The sequence below is a fragment of the Mangifera indica genome, chromosome 11, assembly GCF_011075055.1.
Source record: "Mangifera indica cultivar Alphonso chromosome 11, CATAS_Mindica_2.1, whole genome shotgun sequence".
NCBI classification, from domain to species: Eukaryota; Viridiplantae; Streptophyta; class Magnoliopsida; order Sapindales; family Anacardiaceae; genus Mangifera; species Mangifera indica.
The window spans coordinates 2,474,151-2,494,086 of NC_058147.1; the positions used below are offsets into that span (position 1 = coordinate 2,474,151).

The 19,936-nt window shown below is 35.3% G+C and overlaps 4 protein-coding genes across 6 annotated transcripts; 1 reads left to right on the forward strand and 3 right to left on the reverse strand.

Moving 5' to 3' along the window:
* The first annotated feature begins 2,267 nt into the window (after positions 1 to 2,267).
* Positions 2,268 to 3,999, forward strand: LOC123230078 (protein JINGUBANG-like). The gene has a single exon (XM_044656189.1). It carries the CDS (start codon positions 2,364 to 2,366, stop codon positions 3,663 to 3,665), a length of 1,302 nt encoding a protein of 433 aa, XP_044512124.1. The 5' UTR covers positions 2,268 to 2,363; the 3' UTR covers positions 3,666 to 3,999.
* Positions 4,000 to 5,554: 1,555 nt separating this feature from the next.
* On the reverse strand, positions 5,555 to 10,130 carry LOC123229310 (inactive protein kinase SELMODRAFT_444075-like). 3 transcript variants are annotated; one of them, XM_044655047.1, is made up of 9 exons: positions 9,716 to 10,126; positions 9,507 to 9,640; positions 8,639 to 8,733; positions 7,116 to 8,164; positions 6,759 to 6,919; positions 6,575 to 6,651; positions 6,054 to 6,378; positions 5,825 to 5,970; positions 5,555 to 5,660 (listed from the first exon to the last, which is right to left on the reverse strand). In XM_044655047.1, exons 1-9 carry the CDS (start codon positions 9,900 to 9,902, stop codon positions 5,570 to 5,572), a joined length of 2,265 nt encoding a protein of 754 aa, XP_044510982.1. In that variant the 5' UTR covers positions 9,903 to 10,126; the 3' UTR covers positions 5,555 to 5,569. The 3 variants fall into 3 exon arrangements, with proteins under 3 accessions (XP_044510982.1, XP_044510983.1, XP_044510984.1); XM_044655048.1 differs by lacking the exon at positions 8,639 to 8,733 and having other exon boundaries at positions 9,460 to 9,640; positions 9,716 to 10,130; XM_044655049.1 differs by lacking the exon at positions 8,639 to 8,733 and having other exon boundaries at positions 9,716 to 9,855.
* Positions 10,131 to 10,656: 526 nt separating this feature from the next.
* On the reverse strand, positions 10,657 to 13,983 carry LOC123229311 (cytochrome P450 CYP82D47-like). Its single transcript, XM_044655050.1, has 2 exons — positions 12,979 to 13,983; positions 10,657 to 11,425 (listed from the first exon to the last, which is right to left on the reverse strand). The coding sequence occupies exons 1-2, from the start codon at positions 13,942 to 13,944 to the stop codon at positions 10,679 to 10,681; spliced, it is 1,713 nt and encodes a 570-aa protein (XP_044510985.1). The 5' UTR covers positions 13,945 to 13,983; the 3' UTR covers positions 10,657 to 10,678.
* A 2,578-nt stretch (positions 13,984 to 16,561) lies between these two features.
* On the reverse strand, positions 16,562 to 18,239 carry LOC123228589 (cytochrome P450 CYP82D47-like). The gene is made up of 2 exons (XM_044654001.1): positions 17,268 to 18,239; positions 16,562 to 17,194 (listed from the first exon to the last, which is right to left on the reverse strand). The coding sequence occupies exons 1-2, from the start codon at positions 18,237 to 18,239 to the stop codon at positions 16,562 to 16,564; spliced, it is 1,605 nt and encodes a 534-aa protein (XP_044509936.1).
* Between the last annotated feature and the right edge of the window lie 1,697 nt (positions 18,240 to 19,936).

Below are 19,936 nucleotides of genomic sequence, written 5' to 3' on the forward strand. Positions count from 1 at the left end.
ACACTAGCAACTAGACATAATGGAGCATATCAGTTCTCAAGGAGCAGCAAAAGCATCATCCACCCATTTCAACTCACAGGCAGAGACTGTACCAGTAGTTTTAGCCGATTGAGGCCGGCTAAAGAGACCTTGAACAGTAGTTTTGAGCTTATTCATGCGCTTGCGATGGCGAATACGCCTCAAAACCTCATCTTTCTCCAGCTTTTGCGATGTATGTATGGGTCTTAGAAGGAGATGGGTGGTTACAGAGTTGAGGTTTTCTGTGTCTTCCTGATCTCCAGTCGTATTGGTGTTGTCATCAACTTCTGAGATCGTGGGTTGGGTTTTGGGAATCAGTGAAGCCATTGTTGAAGTGAGTTGGCAATGGTGGTCTAACCCTGTAAGTGAAAATGAGAGACTCGCTGCTTTTTTAAGCCACTCATGAGATTCTTATATTTATAGATACAATAATAATTAATAAGAATATATATATATATATATATATATATATATATATATATATTTTTTTTTTTTTTTATTTTGCTCGGTTTTGTTGGATCGAGGAGACCTTGAAATTGATAGGAGACCAGATTCCATACTTTTTCAGAAGGTCGGTGACTAGGGTCTTTCATTGTCTCTCTCCAATCCATTAACACCATCTGTGCTCAGTGCTCATATTGCTTCTTCCACTTCAAACTCGAGATTCATGTAAAAAAAATTATTATTTCTATACAAATTAATAAAATATTTTAAATTTGTCATATTATTTAGGGTAAACTATTTTAAAATTTTAAATATTTATTTATAAATTAATTTTTATTAAAATTTTTAATTAATATGAATGATAAAATTATTATTTTAATAATAATATTAAAAATACATATAATTTATTATATTTTTTTCTCTATATTTTAAAAACTAACTATTTTACTCTTATTTAAAGTTTTTAAATATTAAAAAATCTCATTTTTCTCCTAAACCTAATGGTTTCATCTTTCTCTCATTTCATTCACGCTCAAAACTCTTAAAAACTTTAGTTTAAACCCCTCTCTTCAATTTGAGATTACTCAAAAATTTGATAACATTTTCCTTCATCGACTTTTGTTTCTTTTCAGCGCTTAATAACAATTTCTCCTAAATTAACGATAACTTATTATAGAGATTTTTGTCGTTTTATCTAGATAAAAAAAATCTCCAAGAGAAATTGTTGTTAACTCTGAAACTGCAGATTTTGTGAGGGTTGAGTCATTATATATGTTTAAGTTATAAGTAAATATTTAAATTTTTAAAATTTTACACATATATATATATATATATTTTTATATTAAAACTTAAAATAGAAATAGCCTTTTGACTATTATTTATCTTGTAAAACCATATAAACCGACAAAAAACTGTATTGAGCCTTTAAATATTTAATAATATTATACCCAAATTGAACAATGAACTTGAACTCAATTCGGCGGTTGGTTTACAGCCCTAGAACGACAGGGGTGTGGTGATGCAAGCAGCCGAATGCGGCCAAACCTATAGCAAATATCGAGCTGTCGACCTAAGCATTGGGTTGGTCAATTTCAGGCAATCCTTTTAACCGTCTTCGTTTTATGAATTTGGAAGCAAGCAAATCCATCATCAGATATTGTTTTTTGGTTTTTTATGTTGATTATAATGGCTTGGACGGTAGAGGAATATTCTCAGTCACTTCATTCTAATGACCATTCTCCCCCATTATTAAAAATTAATTCAAAAATGATTTATAAAGGAAGGACCAGAGCCCTTGCAAATCGGGCAAAGGGTTGTTGCCACGTTACACGTGTCTACTGCCCATTGCCAACTGCGTTTTCTCCTTTGTTTTAAATTTGAAAATTGTAACCATTATAGAATAATCCATTTAAATAAATAAAAATTAATCCAATTGAAACTCATTTCTATGTCTCAAACTATACAACCAGAAATTATTCAAAACAAAATTCAACCGGGGTCCATGTAAAGGGAACCTGGCTATGGATGATTGGACCGTTCAGCTCACGCGATCCAGTGGCGATTTGTCGCTTAAAATAGAGAGAAAAACAGAAACCGTCCAATTGAAACAGCACTCCAAACTAATAAAACTAACAGCACGATGTAATTAGAATCAGACCCGGATTTTCCGGACCCAAATATCTAAGTATTATACGTAACAATTACGTATTGTCGTACACGTGTCTTGATCTCAGTGTGTTTGTTTTCTGTATAAAAATTCCTCTCTCCTCCTCTCCTCTTCTTTCGTCTTTAGCTGTTTCGTTCTAACAAGTCCTCTCTTATTTCGATTCCACAACATTATTAATTCCCGAACTTGTGTTGATTTCCTTTGTCGGATTGGAAAGAGAGACGAAGAAAGTACAATGTTTGCTGAATTTAACGGTATGAATACAGGGTCCAGTTTTGACAGCACGTCTCCTTCAGATCCTAAATTTTTTTCAGTCACAGACGATGATGATTTTCATCTCCGTCAAAGCAGTGCTTCCGCTGTTCAATCGTTTTACGACCCCGGTCGGATGAGCTGCGAGGGTTCACCCATGATGATGTCGCCGTGGAACCAGACTACACCCTTTCAATATTCTCCATGGACCCAATCAGATGACACCATTCCGCAGGATGGTCTTATCGGCTCCCTTCAACGGGAAGAAGGTCATATTTACTCCCTGGCTGCAACCAAAAACCTCTTATACACGGGTTCTGATAGCAAGAACATTCGTGTTTGGAAGGATCTTAAAGAATTTTGCGGTTTCAAAGCAAGCAGCGGTCTTGTTAAGACCATAGTCATCTCCGGCGATAAGATTTTCACCGGTCATCAGGATGGTAAAATTCGTGTATGGAAAGTGTCTCCGAAGAACCAAAGTGTGCACAGGCGTGCCGGTACTTTACCAACCTTGAAGGACATATTAAAGAGCTCCATCAAACCAAGCAATTACGTTGAGGTGAGACGTCGTCGTTCTTCCCTCTGGATCAAACACTCTGATGCGGTGTCGTGTATGAGTTTGGATGAAGAAAATGGCCTCTTGTACACAGCCTCATGGGACAGAACCTTCAAAGTATGGAGACTTTCCGATTCAAAATGCCTAGAATCAATCAATGCCCACGACGACGCTGTTAACTCTGTGGTTTCCAGCACTGAAGGCATGATCTTCACCGGTTCAGCTGATGGCACCGTCAAAGTATGGAAAAGAGAACATCATGCTAAAGGAACAAAGCACGTCCTCTCCAGTACATTGTTAAAACAAGAAAATGCTGTAACAGCTTTGACAATGGATTCCTCAAAGTCCATCCTGTATTGCGGGTCCAGCGATGGACTTCTCAACTTCTGGGAACGTAAAAACTATTTATCTCATGGCGGGGTGCTTAAAGGCCACAAACTTGCGGTTCTCTGTTTACTGGCTGCAGGGAATTTGGTGTTCAGCGGATCAGCAGATAAGACGATATGCGTGTGGAGGAGAGACGGCAATATTCACACGTGTCTCTCAGTGCTGACGGGGCACACCGGACCGGTGAAATGCTTGGCAGCTGAAAAGGATCATGAATCAGCGAGTCGAGGCCAACGTTGGATTGTGTACAGTGGGAGTTTGGATAAATCCGTTAAGGTTTGGGGGGTGTCTGAGATAGCTCCAGACATGGCTAAGACGCAGCAAAATCACCAAATGTATTAATCTTCATGTATTAATCTAGCCCAAACAAGAGGTGAAGAGACAGATCCCAAGAACTCTGGGATTTGAAGTCTTGGTAGTCATTTATCCCATGGCCTTTTCCCATTTGAAATGTGTATTTATACATGCAATTTCAACGCATGGATGGGGCAAAGCTTTTGTTCTTGGGTCTGAGCTAAAGGCACAAAGAAGCCTTCTTGTTTTTTCCTTATTTGCCTATGGGAAAAAGACTGTTTGGATACTAAAATCCCTTTTCTTTTGTTTTTTTGTTGTTTTCTTTCGTAATGTTATATTATAATGTAATGCTCGTTTGGAATATTGATTAAGATACAAAAAGATGCACGGCTCTTTTTCTACTAGAAATTCTGCCACCTCTCCTAGTAAAAAAAAAAAAATGTATATCCCCAAAACGCACAAAATTTATTATGCAAATCACTTTTATTTCGACCAAACACCTAATTATTCCCCAATGATAGTGTGATCAAACAGCAAGAGTTAGTCTACTATGGATTAAAATTTTAAAGATTTAATTTGACATCAATAAATTAAAAGTCTAATTTAATTAAAAATAATTTAATTTTAATCCCAATTTGAGCTAAATTTAAACTATTTAAATTGACTTGAACTTAACATATTTAATTTGAATTTTAACAATTCATATCAGATCTAATCATATATTGTTTTTCATATTTATACCAATTCAATAACATAGAATCTTTCAACCTAATATATAAATTAAAGTCTAACTTAATTTCTAATCCAATCCCACAAGAAATATTCGTTACAACACCTAAAGATCTCGATTTTAGGATGATCCACCATCGTCTTAGTATCACATCTCTCTATCATTAACTTTTTCTTGCATAGCCTTCACCAATATCTTCTGTTTTGAGACTATCTTCAATTATGTTATATTGTTGTGAAGTTGCAAGACTCATATATTTTAATAAGAGATCTCACTTTTTATGACAGTGTGTCAAGAGGAAATTTTTTATGTTGAGTTATGGGAATTCTGGTTGAAGTCTTTAGTTCATATTCTGCTTTTGTTTCTTCATCTTGTTCTTGAGTTAAAACGTTTGAAGTTATTGGTTTAAGTTAAGTTCATGATATTTCTTTTATTCAATTTTTTTAATCCTAATTCCATTTAGTATTTTCATCGAATTTCATAACTTGTGTGATAATTAGTTTCTTAGATTTTAGGCTTGAAACCTTTTGATTGAGTGTTATAGTCTGAAAAAAATTCATTTCTTTTATTTTCTTGTTCAACATACTTCTAATTTGGTACATGAATATAACTCATATAATTGAAAACTTTGTGAGAAGCTTTGTTGAAGGCTTACATTCAATTTAAGCTTCAATTGATAATTTGTTTTAAACAACTTTTGTGAGACATCCATTCAGCAAGTAGATTGCAGTGTAAATTGTTATAAGGAGACATTTTTCTTTGAACATGGTTCTAGCAATCTCCATTATTTTTACATTCTTCTTTTTTGACATTTCTTAGTGTCATTTCTTAGTGTCGTTCATCCATCTATTGATTGATGATCAACTATTTCATCTTCGTAAAACTAGTATCTTTATGTAGTAACCGTTTTGTTTCTCAATATGGTTTCAGTCATTGTTTCATACCGTTTATAGATGATGACAGGGCGGGCACATAGACCATTTTTGAGAATGCAGTCTAAAACCTATCAAGAAGTAACAGTTATATATGCAAAAAATATTGCAGAGTTATTACAGCCCATGACATGATGTGATAATAACTTTGAAAATTGCATTAAGGTGCAAAACGCTCTCTCATTGGAAGCTAATGTCACCAGGGAAGCAACAGGTGAGAACATCTTACCCGACCGAAATCGATTGAAAGAACTAATATGCACAGGATGCAAACATATACAAGAATAATCTCATATTTCTTTAGTAATTTTACACAATGGTTCCCTGATTTGACACACATTATGAAGAAGGTGAACTGATTCTGCAGATGTACCTGTGACACTGAAATTTTATACAAAGTTCATAGCATGGCAATTATGTTTGGGAAAAAAAAAGAGAAGAAATAGCCACAAACAAAAACAGATCAAGTAATCAACACTGAGACTTGGAATGATTGCAACAAAAAAAGCAACTACCATGGAATTTTAATTGCAAGAAATATTTACTGTGAAAGCATACGACAGTGGGTTCTCCTTCCTTCATGTTGCATGCTTGAGCTCAGGCCAGGCAAGTGACCACTTCTGTTGCCGACAGAGTTCAAGTCCAAAGCCAGTGGGACCACTGTATCTCCTCCTTCAAGAATTCTAAGGACCTGAAATTTTACAAAATATAAGTGAAAGCCTCTTAAAACAGGTAAATGATATAACTAAAAACCACATGAATCCAATGGGGTACCTTTGACATTGGGGGTCTGGATTCTGGATCCGGACATAAACACAAAAAGGCAGCGCGAGCCATAGCCTGTAGTTGATGGGTGAAGCTCTGGGCTTGATTAGAAGCCAGATATGGGTCAATCAGATAATATATCTTTTCTAGGGTAAGGCCTGGTTCTAATGCGACCTGAGGGTGGAACCAGTCAGACAGCACATGCTGCCCCTTATAACATTGCAGCTTACTGGTTCTTTGACCTGTTATTAGCTCCACTAATACCAATCCAAATGCGTACACATCAAACTTTTGTGTAATTCCTCCACCATCAGCATATTCTGGTGCAAGATAACTGCATTTGAACATACAAGAAGAATTAGCGACAGTATAGTTTTCTGGCATTTCGGGGGTACACAGCAATGACCAGAGTTACTTTGGAGATTAATGAGACATCAACTTAACAAAATCAATCCACTTAAGTGGTTAGGGATGAAAGAATGACCAAATGTATATACACAAGACAATTACGTATCACATGTCACAAGTACCCTGATGTTCCAATGACTCGTTCCTCTGTATTTATACACAATTCAGAATGCCACCTAGCAAGTCCAAAATCAGCTACCTGAAAAAGTAACAGAACAGTTAAAAGAATGATGCATAATCTGTTATTGTTGCTACAAGTATGACAAGAATTAGAAAAAAAAATGTAAAAAATAAAAATTGATGTACCTGAGGTTCAAAATCGTGAGTAAGGAGGATGTTATTAGGCCTCATGTCTCTGTGCACTATACAACCAACTCTACAATCTTCGTGAAGATATCGTAACCCTCTTGCTGCTCCAATTGCTATCTTTAGTCGAGATTGCCAATCTAATGTGGCTCTTTTATTCCCTGTCAATAACAGAAGTTCATTAATCTTATGGGGTTGTTTTATTCCCTGTCAATTACAAAAGTTTAATCAACAATGCGACATTATAGCGAAGAATACTGAACTTATGGGATTAAGGTATTCATAGGAATGCATAGTACCGTACACTTCTGGATATTATTTCTTGGAAAGAAGTTAAATGACAGAGAAAGGGAATACCATGTAAATGGAAGTCCAAGGAGCCATTGCATATGTACTCATAAACTAAGACTCTCCTCTTGCCGTCAGTACAAAACCCAATCAGCAGTACAACATTCCTATGTTGAGCACAGCTTAAAACTCTCACTTCTCTGCAGAAGTCAGCATCAGCCTGTGAACCCCCAAACTTTAACAACTTCACTGCAACCACTTGGCCATCTCTCAAAACTCCCCTGTAAACAACTCCAAAACCACCTTCTGCCAAGAAATTCACGCTTGAAAAACTATCTGTAGCTTCCTCGAGCTCCTCATAGGAAAAGCGTCTTGGTGGTTTTCCAAATATTGGTGCCTTGTGTTGACATAGGGAGCATAATGGTGGAGGTATTGAGGATGTTCTACCAAAAGGGACTGCATCCCTGATCGTTGAACTTGGATTTATTCCTTGGCCTTGATTGTATTCTAGTCTACCAGCCTTTGTATCTTGATCATACTGAATAAATTCATCAAGCAGGGATCTGGAAGTTGGACGTCTACTTTTGTGAGTATCTCTATAGTTTTGAGGTTTCGATAGCTTCTTATCAACAATGTGGCTTTGGGGAATCCAAAATACACTCTTGTAGTTAGTAGCCTCTGATGGTGTTGATTTTGTTGACAGAGTTGTTAGCCTTTTTTCCGGGGAGTCTAGAGCCATAAGTTGGTCATCCAAGTGGCTTTGATCATCTATAGGAGTGTAATATCCTCTGTTCATTCCTTCAAAAAGAGGATTTTGTTCATAGACTAGGAAAAGTGATGTCATTGTATCAGAACTTGTTAATGATCCTTGTTTATCGGTTCTCGAGGAAGAAGAGATTGGCCTTTCAGGACTGCTTACGGGAGTGGAATTCTTCAAGCATTCCGCTGGTAACTTTCCAGTTTGCTCAATTGGTGAAGCAGCAGCAGAGAGATATGGAGTTTGGTCATCATTTGAGACTTGTAAATTAAGCCTAAGGACTTTGGCTAGAGAATTTTTCATTACAACAATGTTGCAATGAAGTTCCTCCAAGCAGTGTTTCAGCTCTTGCTTTAGTTTTCTGTTTTAGCAGAAAAAAACCTGAATCAGTCAACTAGTAAGAAGTTGAATTAATCAAAACAACATGCTAGCTAGCTTGAAGCCTTAATTACTGTCCGTCCGTCCCCTCACACCAGTTTTTCCTTGCTTAATTTTGGATTAGGAGTGAGCTAACCGTATTAGAACCAGCTAGATATAAGATTAATTCTTGAACCCTGGCCTGAATTTAGTCCTCGCCTTCAGTGTTTTCACCTTTAAAAAATCATATGAATGTTGGATGCGCAAATTCAGAAAGCATTATAATTTAATCCGTTAAGGACTGACTACTATGGACAAATAATAAAAAGACAAACAGCCTACCAGCAGATCATAATTATACAGAATCTTAATCAATTAATAGTTACTAACGAGGACAAACAGATGACTAACCACCACCTAACCCATCAAATCAAAAGCTCATAAAAAAGAAATAATACTTTTTTATTATGTTAATTACTTGTCCAGTACGACCCAGTTGGCTCCATTGTTCCTTGCCTCAGTCGCCACTGCACCTCCAGATGCACCTGATACCACCTTAATCCTCACTCGAACCTACATTCACCACATCATTATTGGCTACTTCTATAATATTCAAACCAGTAATTGCCTAGAAGATGAAGGCAGAACCTCCATTTGGTTGTTCTCTGCCTCTTGACCTTCTATGAAAACAATCAGGTAGTACACTAATGAAGTGGGACACCACGTTTATTCATGATTAGTATTTTGTTAATAATATAATGAGCAATAATATATCTGAACTTCGAGCACAACATAACAGGTTTCTTTTCATGGGGTCTACAATTGATCTCCACAGCACAGCCACTTCCAGGCACATGCCATTCTCCGAATGAAAAATAGACCTCATCTCACTTCATTAATTAACTTAATTTGTTAGCATCTCACCAGCAACAGATCTTAAAACCTGTTTGGCTTCCATGAATCTTCCACACTCTGACGTTCAATCAGCTGCCATTAACTTGGAATCATAACATATAATTATTCACAATTTCTTTCTTCCTCCAAGGAATACCTATCTTTGTCTCTAATCATACTTCAGTTTCATAATATAATAACTCAAACACATAAAAAAAAATTACCACGTAGGATAAATTTTGCATAGAGTTATGCTAACGTATGTACATTGTGAAATTTGTAAATTTAGATACCGAGTCAGATAGTTCCTTTCGACTAAGGGACAAAAAGAAAATAATAATTTACATTAGCACAGTAAATTATCAATGTGTGAAAAGACAAAAGAGTCTAGATGCAACTGTGTACCTGAAAAGAGACGAGTTGGGAAATGTGGTGTAAATTTTGAAACTGACCTCAATTTGGTTATGAAGCTTAAGTACCATTTGTGAACAAGACTCGGAGATTTCACAAATCCGATCCGGCAAATTTTCCGCATGACTGCTTTTACAATCGCCATTCAGCCTGGGAAACCTCCAGAATCTCCTACCTTATAACAGACATTAAACCGATGCATCATAGCCTCGAAATCTATAAGGAAAATTATGCAAAACAACAGAATTACCTGATTTTTTGGGTGGAAAAAGGGCAAGCAAAGTAATACCGTCCCCTGGACGAACAACGTGAGTGAGAGCCCATGCTAATGCAGTCTTGGAGATCACTTTTTCTGCTCTAACGGCCACTAACACTCTCTCCGTCACCTCAACGGTGGAACGCTCACTCAAGCTGGAGTCCGTTCTTTCCGGAAGCATTAGGAGTGTCAACTTCTGAAGAGTTAATGGGAATGGCTTTGAGTCGTTGGCGTTTAGGTTTGTTAAGACGGGCGTGATCGTTTAGCGGGATAAAATGAAGGCGAAAAAAAATTGGAAATGGGAACCATGGTTAGTTAGTTAACTCTGGTTAACTAATCCAGGGTCCAGGAAATTGTGGCCTAATCATTATCCCATAATTCACGGCGAGACCTTATCAAAACTAGTCAAGAATGGCAAATCATACGAATATTATTATAAATCCAAAATTATGTTGTAGGTTTAGTTATTGAATCCAAAGTTTCACATATTATATGTGATTAATTTAGTTTTGAAAGAATAATTCGATTTCTAAAACGGTGAGTTTTTAGTTGAGGAACCGGCATCTCCGCGCCCGAGCAGGAGAGCAATAAAACCAGTGATGTGAATGGAGAGTGATAGATCATATATTTATGAACAAAGAGAAGCTTAAAGTGTCACAACAGGTCACACAAGCACCATGTGACGACGGTAATGAGCAAGGATAGTCGATTTTCATAATCTGGGACCAGATGATGAAAACGGCAAGCTAATTATACATGACGTTGACTTACCTTGTGACTAGAGTTAAATTTTTCCTTACTTCAGTTATTTATTTATATAGCTGAACCCGTAAGTTAGGTGGATCTGGATCTATCTTTTAAATCTATCTCTATGTAGCAGCAAATTAAAGGAGGAGCAATAATAGATGTCTAGTCAATGACTTATTGCTTCATCCTGAATTCAAAGGATCTGGAAAATTACTTTCCAATAATATTATGTGACACTACAGAACCAATCCATTTCAATTTCAGTATAGTACAAGATAAAAGCGTCCCAAATTGCATAAACCTGACACCACAAGCATGAAGAGACACATAAGACCACAAACCAATAGCCCATTTATTCATATATGTGAGAAGGACCTCAAGGGGGGAGGCCTTCAGGTTTGTCAAACCAATTCCTTCAACCATGTCAACTGGTTCACCATTTGGGGTTGCAAACTCAAATCCATGCAGCAAATTAGCAAGTGTGAGTTGCATAACTTGAAGAGCAAAAGAGATCCCCGGACACACTCTTCTTCCACTACCAAATGGCAACAGTTCAAAATTCTGGCCCCGGACATCGAAATCTTTATGGGTGGTAAGAAATCTTTCGGGTTGAAACTCGCCAGGATTGCACCAAACTTTGGGATCTCGATGAAGCTTTGACAGATTGACTATAAGCTGCGTTCTGGCTGGCACATGGTACCCACCAATGCTGCAGTCTTCTAAGGATTCATGTGGCACAGCCAGTGGGGCTGCAGGATACAGACGTAATGTTTCTTTTAGGATAGCTTGGAAGTAGACCAAGTTTTTAATATCTGATTCCTGCACTAGCCTTCCCCTACCAACGTGGGTATCTAATTCGTTTTGGGCTTTATACAAGGCACGACGGTTGTTGAGAAGTAAAGCCACAGCCCATGTGAGTGTAACAGTAGTTGTGTCTGTGCCTCCCAATATCATAGCCTGCAAAGAGCCATAGCCATAAACATTGATAGCTTGGCTTATCATGTTAATTATAAAGGTCCAAAAGTATTTGGGATATTGAAACGAAGACATCTATTTGGATTTCGCGATTCCCTGAGAATATGCGTGCTTGCGGCATGTCAATTAGCACTAAGATACTCCTGTAATTAGTTAATGCTGCGACCACTTTAGGCTGTGTGCTATTTATCAATGGGTCCATATAATTGATGGGCAGGTAACGTTAAAAAAAAAACAAGACTAACTGTTTCAAGCTTTTCCAATTGCATTCAATCTTAACCAGTTTTACTGCAAATTCTTTGAATTCCCTCTGGAACTGGATTAATATAGTCAACATATTTGATGTAATAACACATTTAAGGAGGTCAAATACATGATATAGATAAGGCTGAATGACTATTTCCTACCTAAACTTTGAAAAAATGATAATTTTCCACCTTCAAATCTAAAAAAGTCAATTTTTTTTCGTGTCATCCAATTCAATTGATTGATTCTATTAGCGATATTGTATAATAATTGACAAAAATATAAAAATATTCCTATTTATTTTTTATCTCTTTTTTCAACCTGTAAAGTGTTAGCAACAAAGAAGGAGTCAATGTAACTACTATATTTACCCCTTTTTCTAATCAATGAAGTAATAGGTTCAACATTTACTAGAAAAGATGCATATTCCTTCCAAATTTAAGGATCATAGGGTTGAAGACCTCCTCTTCATACGAATCTTTCTATTTCTTCTTAATACTTCGAGCCGCTATCTTTTGAAGCTTTTGTAGTTGTTCTTGGACTTTGGCTAGGTTAACTAAGGGATTTTTTTTCTGATTCTTATTCTCAATTTCACTCTTGTTTTCGCTCTTACTACTGCCCTCACCAACTTTCAATATGTCGAAATTGAAGAAACATTGTTGTCACTATTGTTGGTGTGTGTGGATCATGACTCATTGTTCTCAACATTGCTACACGTATGGATGAATTTGAGGCCCCCGGTGAATAATCAAGAAGGCTATAAGATTGAATCCTAATTAATTTTTGTTCCTCTATGTTCCATTGTTCTAGTTTTGAAATTTTGCTTTGGTTGGATAAGTCATTCTTTAACAATGGTGATATTTAAAAACATATAATTTTTCTTTTGTTTCTGTTGTTCTGAGTTTTGTGACTTTGGTTTTTTGCTTTGGTTGTGGTTTGTGTTCAATTGGTAGATTGTGTAAAGATTTTGATTGAATTTCATGAAATTAGATGCTTAACGTGTAGGTTGTGGTTGATGGTGGCGGAATGTTAAACCTTGTGACATCAACCATGGTACTAGAGTTTTATCCAGGAAAACGAAGAAACCTAAATTGTAGGGTGTGTTTGCCAAGTTTTAAAACTTGTATAGGATCTTGCGAAATGAGTTTAATTTTTATATTTAATTAAAAAAAATTTAATTTTAAGTATCTAGTAAATTACTTAGTTGATGGGTGAGAAAACAAACTTTTCAAATTCAAGGATTAGAAATTGTCATTTCCTCAAAGTTTTAGTGGAAAGCAGTGACGTACCAGACAGGTAGCTTTGTCGATGGTATCGGCATCATAACTAGGAAGCTCTTGAGCTTCATCAAGAAGGGAAAGCATCACGTACATGAAATCTTTCTCACCTTTCACCTCATCTGTGCTTCTCTTCTGCTTATGCTCCTTTAACCACCCTTCCATAACTTCATCAAGTTCTTTTGCAGTCTTCTTCATCGCCTTCTCATGTCCTCCTAAATCGACCCACCTCATAAACGGCAGTGCATCTGCAAGTGGAAATACCCCATTTAATTCGAAAAATTTCCTTATCGCCTCTTTGCTACGTTCATTCTCTTCACTCTCTTCCTTTGTTGTACCCCCCACGAAGCTTTTTCCTACAACCATCCTTAGCACAACGTTCAATGTTATCTTGCCAAACCATCTCTTCAGCTCCACCAACACCGGTTCCTTTGTTGTACTGCCTTTGTTCTTCATCCATAGATCATATATTTCTTTGACAGACGCCTTCACTTCAGATTCTCGGATATTTTTTAGCCTTTCCAGGCGGTGGTTTGAGAGAAGTTCTAGCGTAGCTATCTTGCGGATTTGGCGCCAGTAAGGACCATAAGGACTGAAACCCATCATAGCATAGTTGTAGCCCACGATCGCTGCGGCTAGAGATTTCGGGCGATTGCAAAAGACTAAATCTTTGATAGTAAAACACTCTTTAGTAATCTCCCAATCGCTTACAATCAAAGCTCGATTCATACCCATCCTGATCATGAAGATCGCACCGTACTTGTCAGCCATGTTTCCCAGTGTTATATGTGCAGGTTTTGAGCCTCTTAAGAGATGGAGGTGGCCAATCAAAGGCTTTGCACCGCCAGGTTCTGGTATCGCAACATTGTTGCTTGAATTTTTGTGAACACGTTTTGATATCCATAACAAAGAATACAGGAAGAATAGAAATGCAAAGAAACCAGTAACTGCAGTTGGGAAGAGAGGAAGAAGCTCCATGGTTAGCCATTAGCCTATTACTGAGTCTTCTAATTAATTAGCAGAGATGTGATGTTCAATAATTGAGTTGCCGAAAAAGACCGTAAGCTGTCGCGACAAACAATAATAATGAGGGAAATTATATTAAATACCTTTTTTACCCCTTTATTAAACAAAAATATATAATTTTCTTATTTTTACGTAAAATTATCTAATTTACCTATTTTTAGGTAAAAATGTCCTAACTTTTTTTGAAAATATCAAAATTACCCTTCACCCTCTTTATATAAACTCTCTCACTCACTCTTATTACACATACTTCTCATATCACTTAAACTCTCACTCTCATTTTCATTTTTATTTAATATCAATTAGTATAGGTTTATTTAGATGAAAAAGTTCGTATTTTTAAATTTGAATAAAAAAAAGTTAGTTCATAAAAAAAATGTATTTATACGAATCTTAACTTAAAAACGATATAAAGAGATTACTTGAATATTAAATAATAATATAGGGGTTAAATACAATGTTAGAGAAATATGAGGGGTATTTTGATATTATACAATATATAAAAAATTTAGATAATATGTTAAGAATAGATAGATATATTTTGATACAAGACAACATATAAGGATGTTAAATAAAATGTTAGATAATTATGAGGGGTCAAATGAAATGTTATAAAAATATGAGCGGCATTTTGATATTAAACATTGTAAGAGCATTTTAAATGAAATTTTAGGAATAGATAAATGTATTTTAATATGAGACAACATACAAGAGTGTTAAATGCAATGTTAGTTAATTATATGAGGTAAAATAAATATTAAAAAAATATAGAAGGTACTTTGATATTACATAATACATGAATGATTTAAATAATAAGTTAAGAATAGATAGATGTATTTTGATACAAGATAACATAAAATAGTGTTAAATAAAATGTTAGATAATTATAAGGGGTTAAATGAAATGTTAAGAAAAATATGAGGGTATTTTGATATTACATAATATATGAATGATTTAAATAACATGCTAAGAATGAGTAGATGTATTTTGATAATAGAAAACAAACGAAGGTATTAAATGAAATATTAGATAAGTATGAGGGGCTAAATGAAATGTTAAAAAAATATAGAAGGTATTTTGACATTAAACATTGTAAGAACGTTTTAAATGAAATATTAAGAATAGATAAATACATTTTAATATAAGGTAACATACAAGATTGTTAAATAAATTGTGTCAAATAAATACAATCTAGTAAGAATCTTATAGATTTGTTCAACAAGACATTATTGACATAAATATTTGAAAAGTTAATATATAACATTGGTATGCAACGACTCAATAAGCAACCAAATTAATCTCACTACAATCAGAGGGAGCAAATTATTTAAATTTATCATATATTAGATAAAATATGCACTGTACTTTTTTTTCTTTTACTAAGTTTTATCTCACTAAGTTTTTTTAGTAAAATTTTTAATTAGATAGTTTTAACACATTCAACTCCATTTTATAGGATATTAAATAATTATATTTTTTTATTTTAGTTTTTATCTCATTGAGTTTTCTTTAATAAAGTTAATATAATTATTTGAAAGTAATGAAAATCTAAGAAAGAATGTTACATATCCAAGTAGCTTTCCACCGAAGCGAGTTAATTGGTGTTATGGGAATGCATTTAAAATTGAGGGTGATGGAGAAAAAAAGAGAATGTGTTTTTAATCTTTCCGCAAACTTAATACATTAAAGACAAACCTTGTGCATTATAAATACCCCTCATCTCTTCCTTTGTAAGATACACATGACCTTTGCTTTTGCAATTCACTTCACTTTGTAATTTTCCTCCTCTCAGAAGTGCGTTTCTTTATTTTAGGGAAACTTCAATGTATAATTTTTTTTTTTTCATCTTTCTCTGCTAAGTTATTATTTTATATCAAACATATGTTATTTTCGCTTTTATATTGAATTTCCATTACAAAATTGATGTAATGAAGATTTATTGTCTAACAAGTCATCTCCTCATCTTAAAAAGTCATTAGTCCAGACTCCGAAAATTGATTTAATAACCCATTACGTCAAATAAACCCTAAACCCTAAATAAGGAGAAGAGGAAAGTAAGAAGAAATTAGATCAACAAGGGCATCATATTTGAAAAGACGGATATTTAAACTCTCCAATAAGAGGAGATTTGACCAGACCAGATTTGGAACATTATATGCAGTCGTAAGACGGTGAAGTCAATATTTAATCTTATCATATTGAGAATTTGGGCTATTGATCTAGTTTTGAATTTGATCCTTACATTGATCGATGATCAGGGAGCAGCCTGGAAAATAGTTAGAGTATCCAGCAATCCACAGCGTTTCTTTTACAGACTCCCAACATCACAACCTCAACGTAAACACATCTCAGAGATATAACATGCTAGATTGGTACTTGGATTATTTAGAATGAAGATACAACACATTTTCCTAGGTTCTGCTACCTTGCTAAGATGAAAATGCTTCAGTTTTTGCAAACAAGATGCATGATGATCACTGTGATTCGTCAAGCGTTCCAGGATTCAGATTTCATAAGACAATTTTCATAGTTCAACGTTAGAACAAAGGAAAAGGGAAAATAACAAGAGCTAGTCATTCTGTTGGTAAAGATGGAGGGGAAGGCGTGGTGTGAGATGGACTTGTAGTTTGGAGAATCTGAGGTTGGTTGTCCCGAAATTCTCTCCCAAATCAACCATTTCATCTGACGTAGTTGAAATTTCAAATCCATGGAGCAATGTAGCCATCGTTAGCTGCATATTCTGAGATGCAAATAAGAACCCAGGGCACATTCTTCTACCGCTACTAAACGGTATATATTCAAAGTTCCCACCTTTAATGTCGAAATCCTTGTGGGTTGTAAGAAACCTTTCTGGCTTGAACTTATCAGGATCTGGCCATATACGTGGATCATGATGAACCTTCCAGAGATTAACAAATAGTCTTGTGCCTGCAGGAATATGGTAGCCCCCCGCTGTGCACTCAGCTAAAGACTCGTGTGTAACTGTCATCGCTGCAGCTGGGCTTAAACGCAGCGTTTCCTTGATGATTGCTTGGAGATAGACCAAGTTCTTCATGTCTGATTCATTCGGCAACCTCTCTCTACCGATGTGGGTGTCTAATTCCTGTTGCGCTTTCTGTAGGACATCACGGTTGTTGAGTAACAGTGAAAGACCCCATGTCAAAGTCACTGTTGTGGTATCTGAAGCCGCCATGATAAGAGCCTGTTTATGAAAATGAGGACTTTTTAGTTAAAAGCTTGAAATTGGCTATGATTCAATAAGCAAAAAAACATACCAGACATGTAGCTTTAATGCTAGTATCAGTATCATGATTGGCGAAGTCTTCTGCTGTGTCTTCTACAATGGACAGCATCACGTCCATGAAGTCTTCATCGCCCTTCACCTCCCTAGAGACTCTCTTCCGCTTGTGCTCTTCTAACCATTTTTGAACATAATAATCTAATTCTTTCATTGTATTCTTCATAGCCTTTTCAATTCCGCCCAAATCCAACCACCTCAGAGACGGGATTGCATCAGACACTGCAAATTTCCCCGCCAATTCAAACCATTTCCTTATTGAATCTCGCCACGGATCGTCCTCTTCAGCCTCATTTGATGATGTATTTCCCACATATCTCTTCCCTACAATTATCCTGTAAATCACGTTTAACGCTATGTCTCCAAACCATTTCTTCATTTCCAGCATCACTTTATTTTCATCACTACTACTTTTATTCTTGTTCCATAGTTCGTATATCTCTTTTAGGCCAGCTCTTGCCTCGGATTCTCGTATATGCCTGAACGTCTTGAGTCGGTGGGTGGAGAGGAGTTCGAGCGTGGCTATCTTCCGAATTTGACGCCAGTAATGTCCGTACGGGCTGAAGCCAACCATGGCGTAATTATAGCCAAGGATCTCGGACATTAACATCTTCGGACGGTTGGCGAAGACTTTATCGTTGGTAGTGAGACACTCTTTAGCCAATTCCCAACTGCTCACGATGGCAGTACGATGCACGCCCATCTTGATAGTGAAGATTGGCCCGTATTTGTCAGCCAGATTGCCCAGCACTACATGAGGAGGTTTTGTTCCTCCGAATAGAGGAAGGTGGCCAAGTAAAGGCCATGCGCCGCCAGCTTCCGGAGGTAAACGTAAACCCTTGCTATATAGTCGATTACTTCTTGAAATCCACAGTAAACAGTATATGAAGACTAAGAAAGAAGACAAAGCAACAAACGAAGAAGCTGGGAATGCAAGAAGGAACTCCATCTATGGCTTCCAATTATGAGGCTCAACGTGTTTTGAGATAAAATGAGATAACCTTTGCATTTTTATAAACACCAGTGGATAGTAAAGACATTATTTAATATAATAAATTATACTTCATATATGCGAAATGGCCTGCAATATGCAAATCTGAATGTGAAGCAGCCAGAATTCTTCGATTCTTTTGCCTCAGGAGCAACTATGTTTGAGCATCACCGCTCACTAATACAGACAATTTGTATTTGACCTCTAGATTAATCTTCTAAATTGATCACTGCTATGCTTATAAAATCAATGTTATCATTTGTATAATGATATGCCCTAATTAGTAAATATGAAAAGAGGAAAAAAAATAGTATGGAAATTATATGAGTATAATATAATAAATAATAAAAAATATGTTTATAAAAAAATAGTTATAAAATTCAGATATAGAAAAGATACGGGAAGCACATGATCAAGTATATGTTTATAAAAATATAATAATATCAGTTATAATTTTAATATTTTTCATTAATATTTTAGTTAACAATTTAAATATAAAATATCCAATTAACTATTAAACCTAATATAACATAATATATAATTAAGATTCAATCATCACTAAATATTATCGAGAGAAGTTAGAGATTTAATGATAAAAAATTGGGTTTTTTGTTTTATAGTAATAAATTAAAAATGTAAATAATATTTTTATACTTTAAAAATTCATAAAAAAAGAAAAACATAAAAAAGATAAAAATATGTGTTTAATACAAAAAAACATATAAAATACATATTTAATATATTTTAAATTCAAAAATTTGGAATAACATATTTAAAACATGAATTGAATGAAAATATAAATTAAATACGAATAATTCATATTTTTACTAATTAAGGGTACGACAATATATATATATATATATATATATATATATATATATATATATATATATATATATATATGATTAGACATTTATTAATTAATTAAAATTGTCATAAGTCATGACTAATGGTCATTCATCATCTAGACTCACGGCCAAAGTCATGAATTGTCAAAACGTCAACGTATAAATTATTGCAACAAGGAACTCCATATTATCTAAGTTAAAATACATAAATTTGTACGAATAAATGAATAAGAAAATTACTAAATATAATATTAATCTTATTTAATAAGATAAATATACTTGAAAATGCAAGACGGCCTGCAATATGCAAATCTGAGAGTGAACCGGCCGGAATACTTCCATTGTTTTTGGCTTAGGAACAAGTATGTTAAAGCATCACCGTCTACTACTAAAGACAGTTTGGATATGGTTACTTAAGCATGCAAAACAAAGATGCCACCTCCGGTTACTCCCAAGTACTTACATGTCAAAATAGAGCTTGTCTCCCTCACAACTGAAAATGCTTTCCTAAAAGCTTCTCTTCTTGTCTGATGTGATTATAGCTATAGATTTTTACGTTTGAAACAGGGCCAGCATGAAACGGCTAAAACCCACTTGGTCTTTGATGTGATGTGAGATCTGCAAACGTCTGAATGAAAGATGCCTGGCCCTTCGTTTAGGGCATCTACCTCCAGCTCAAAACAATTGTGCTGTAACTAAAATTCCATCAACAAATTTTTGTTTCATGCTTTTCGTTTGTTTCCCAGCTCCTGAAGAAGTCTAAGTAAGCAATGTGGTTGTCTTGGGTTGAGACTAAAAAAATGTGCA

What these genes read in the sequence shown, in the direction of transcription:
- LOC123230078 (XM_044656189.1), top strand. Translation starts at nt 2,364, where the DNA reads ATGTTTGCTGAATTTAACGGTATGAATACAGGGTCCAGTTTTGACAGC.
- LOC123229310 (XM_044655047.1), bottom strand. Translation starts at nt 9,902, where the DNA reads ATGCTTCCGGAAAGAACGGACTCCAGCTTGAGTGAGCGTTCCACCGTT. An exon ending in CTTGGACTTCCATTTACATG is followed by an intron (nt 6,920 to 7,115) that starts GTATTCCCTTTC and finishes TGTTATTGACAG; the next exon opens with GGAATAAAAGAGCCACATTA. An exon ending in CACTGTCGTATGCTTTCACA is followed by an intron (nt 5,661 to 5,824) that starts GTAAATATTTCT and finishes ATAAAATTTCAG; the next exon opens with TGTCACAGGTACATCTGCAG.
- LOC123229311 (XM_044655050.1), bottom strand. Translation starts at nt 13,944, where the DNA reads ATGGAGCTTCTTCCTCTCTTCCCAACTGCAGTTACTGGTTTCTTTGCA. An exon ending in TCGACAAAGCTACCTGTCTG is followed by an intron (nt 11,426 to 12,978) that starts GTACGTCACTGC and finishes GGCTCTTTGCAG; the next exon opens with GCTATGATATTGGGAGGCAC.
- LOC123228589 (XM_044654001.1), bottom strand. Translation starts at nt 18,239, where the DNA reads ATGGAGTTCCTTCTTGCATTCCCAGCTTCTTCGTTTGTTGCTTTGTCT. An exon ending in GCATTAAAGCTACATGTCTG is followed by an intron (nt 17,195 to 17,267) that starts GTATGTTTTTTT and finishes TTTCATAAACAG; the next exon opens with GCTCTTATCATGGCGGCTTC.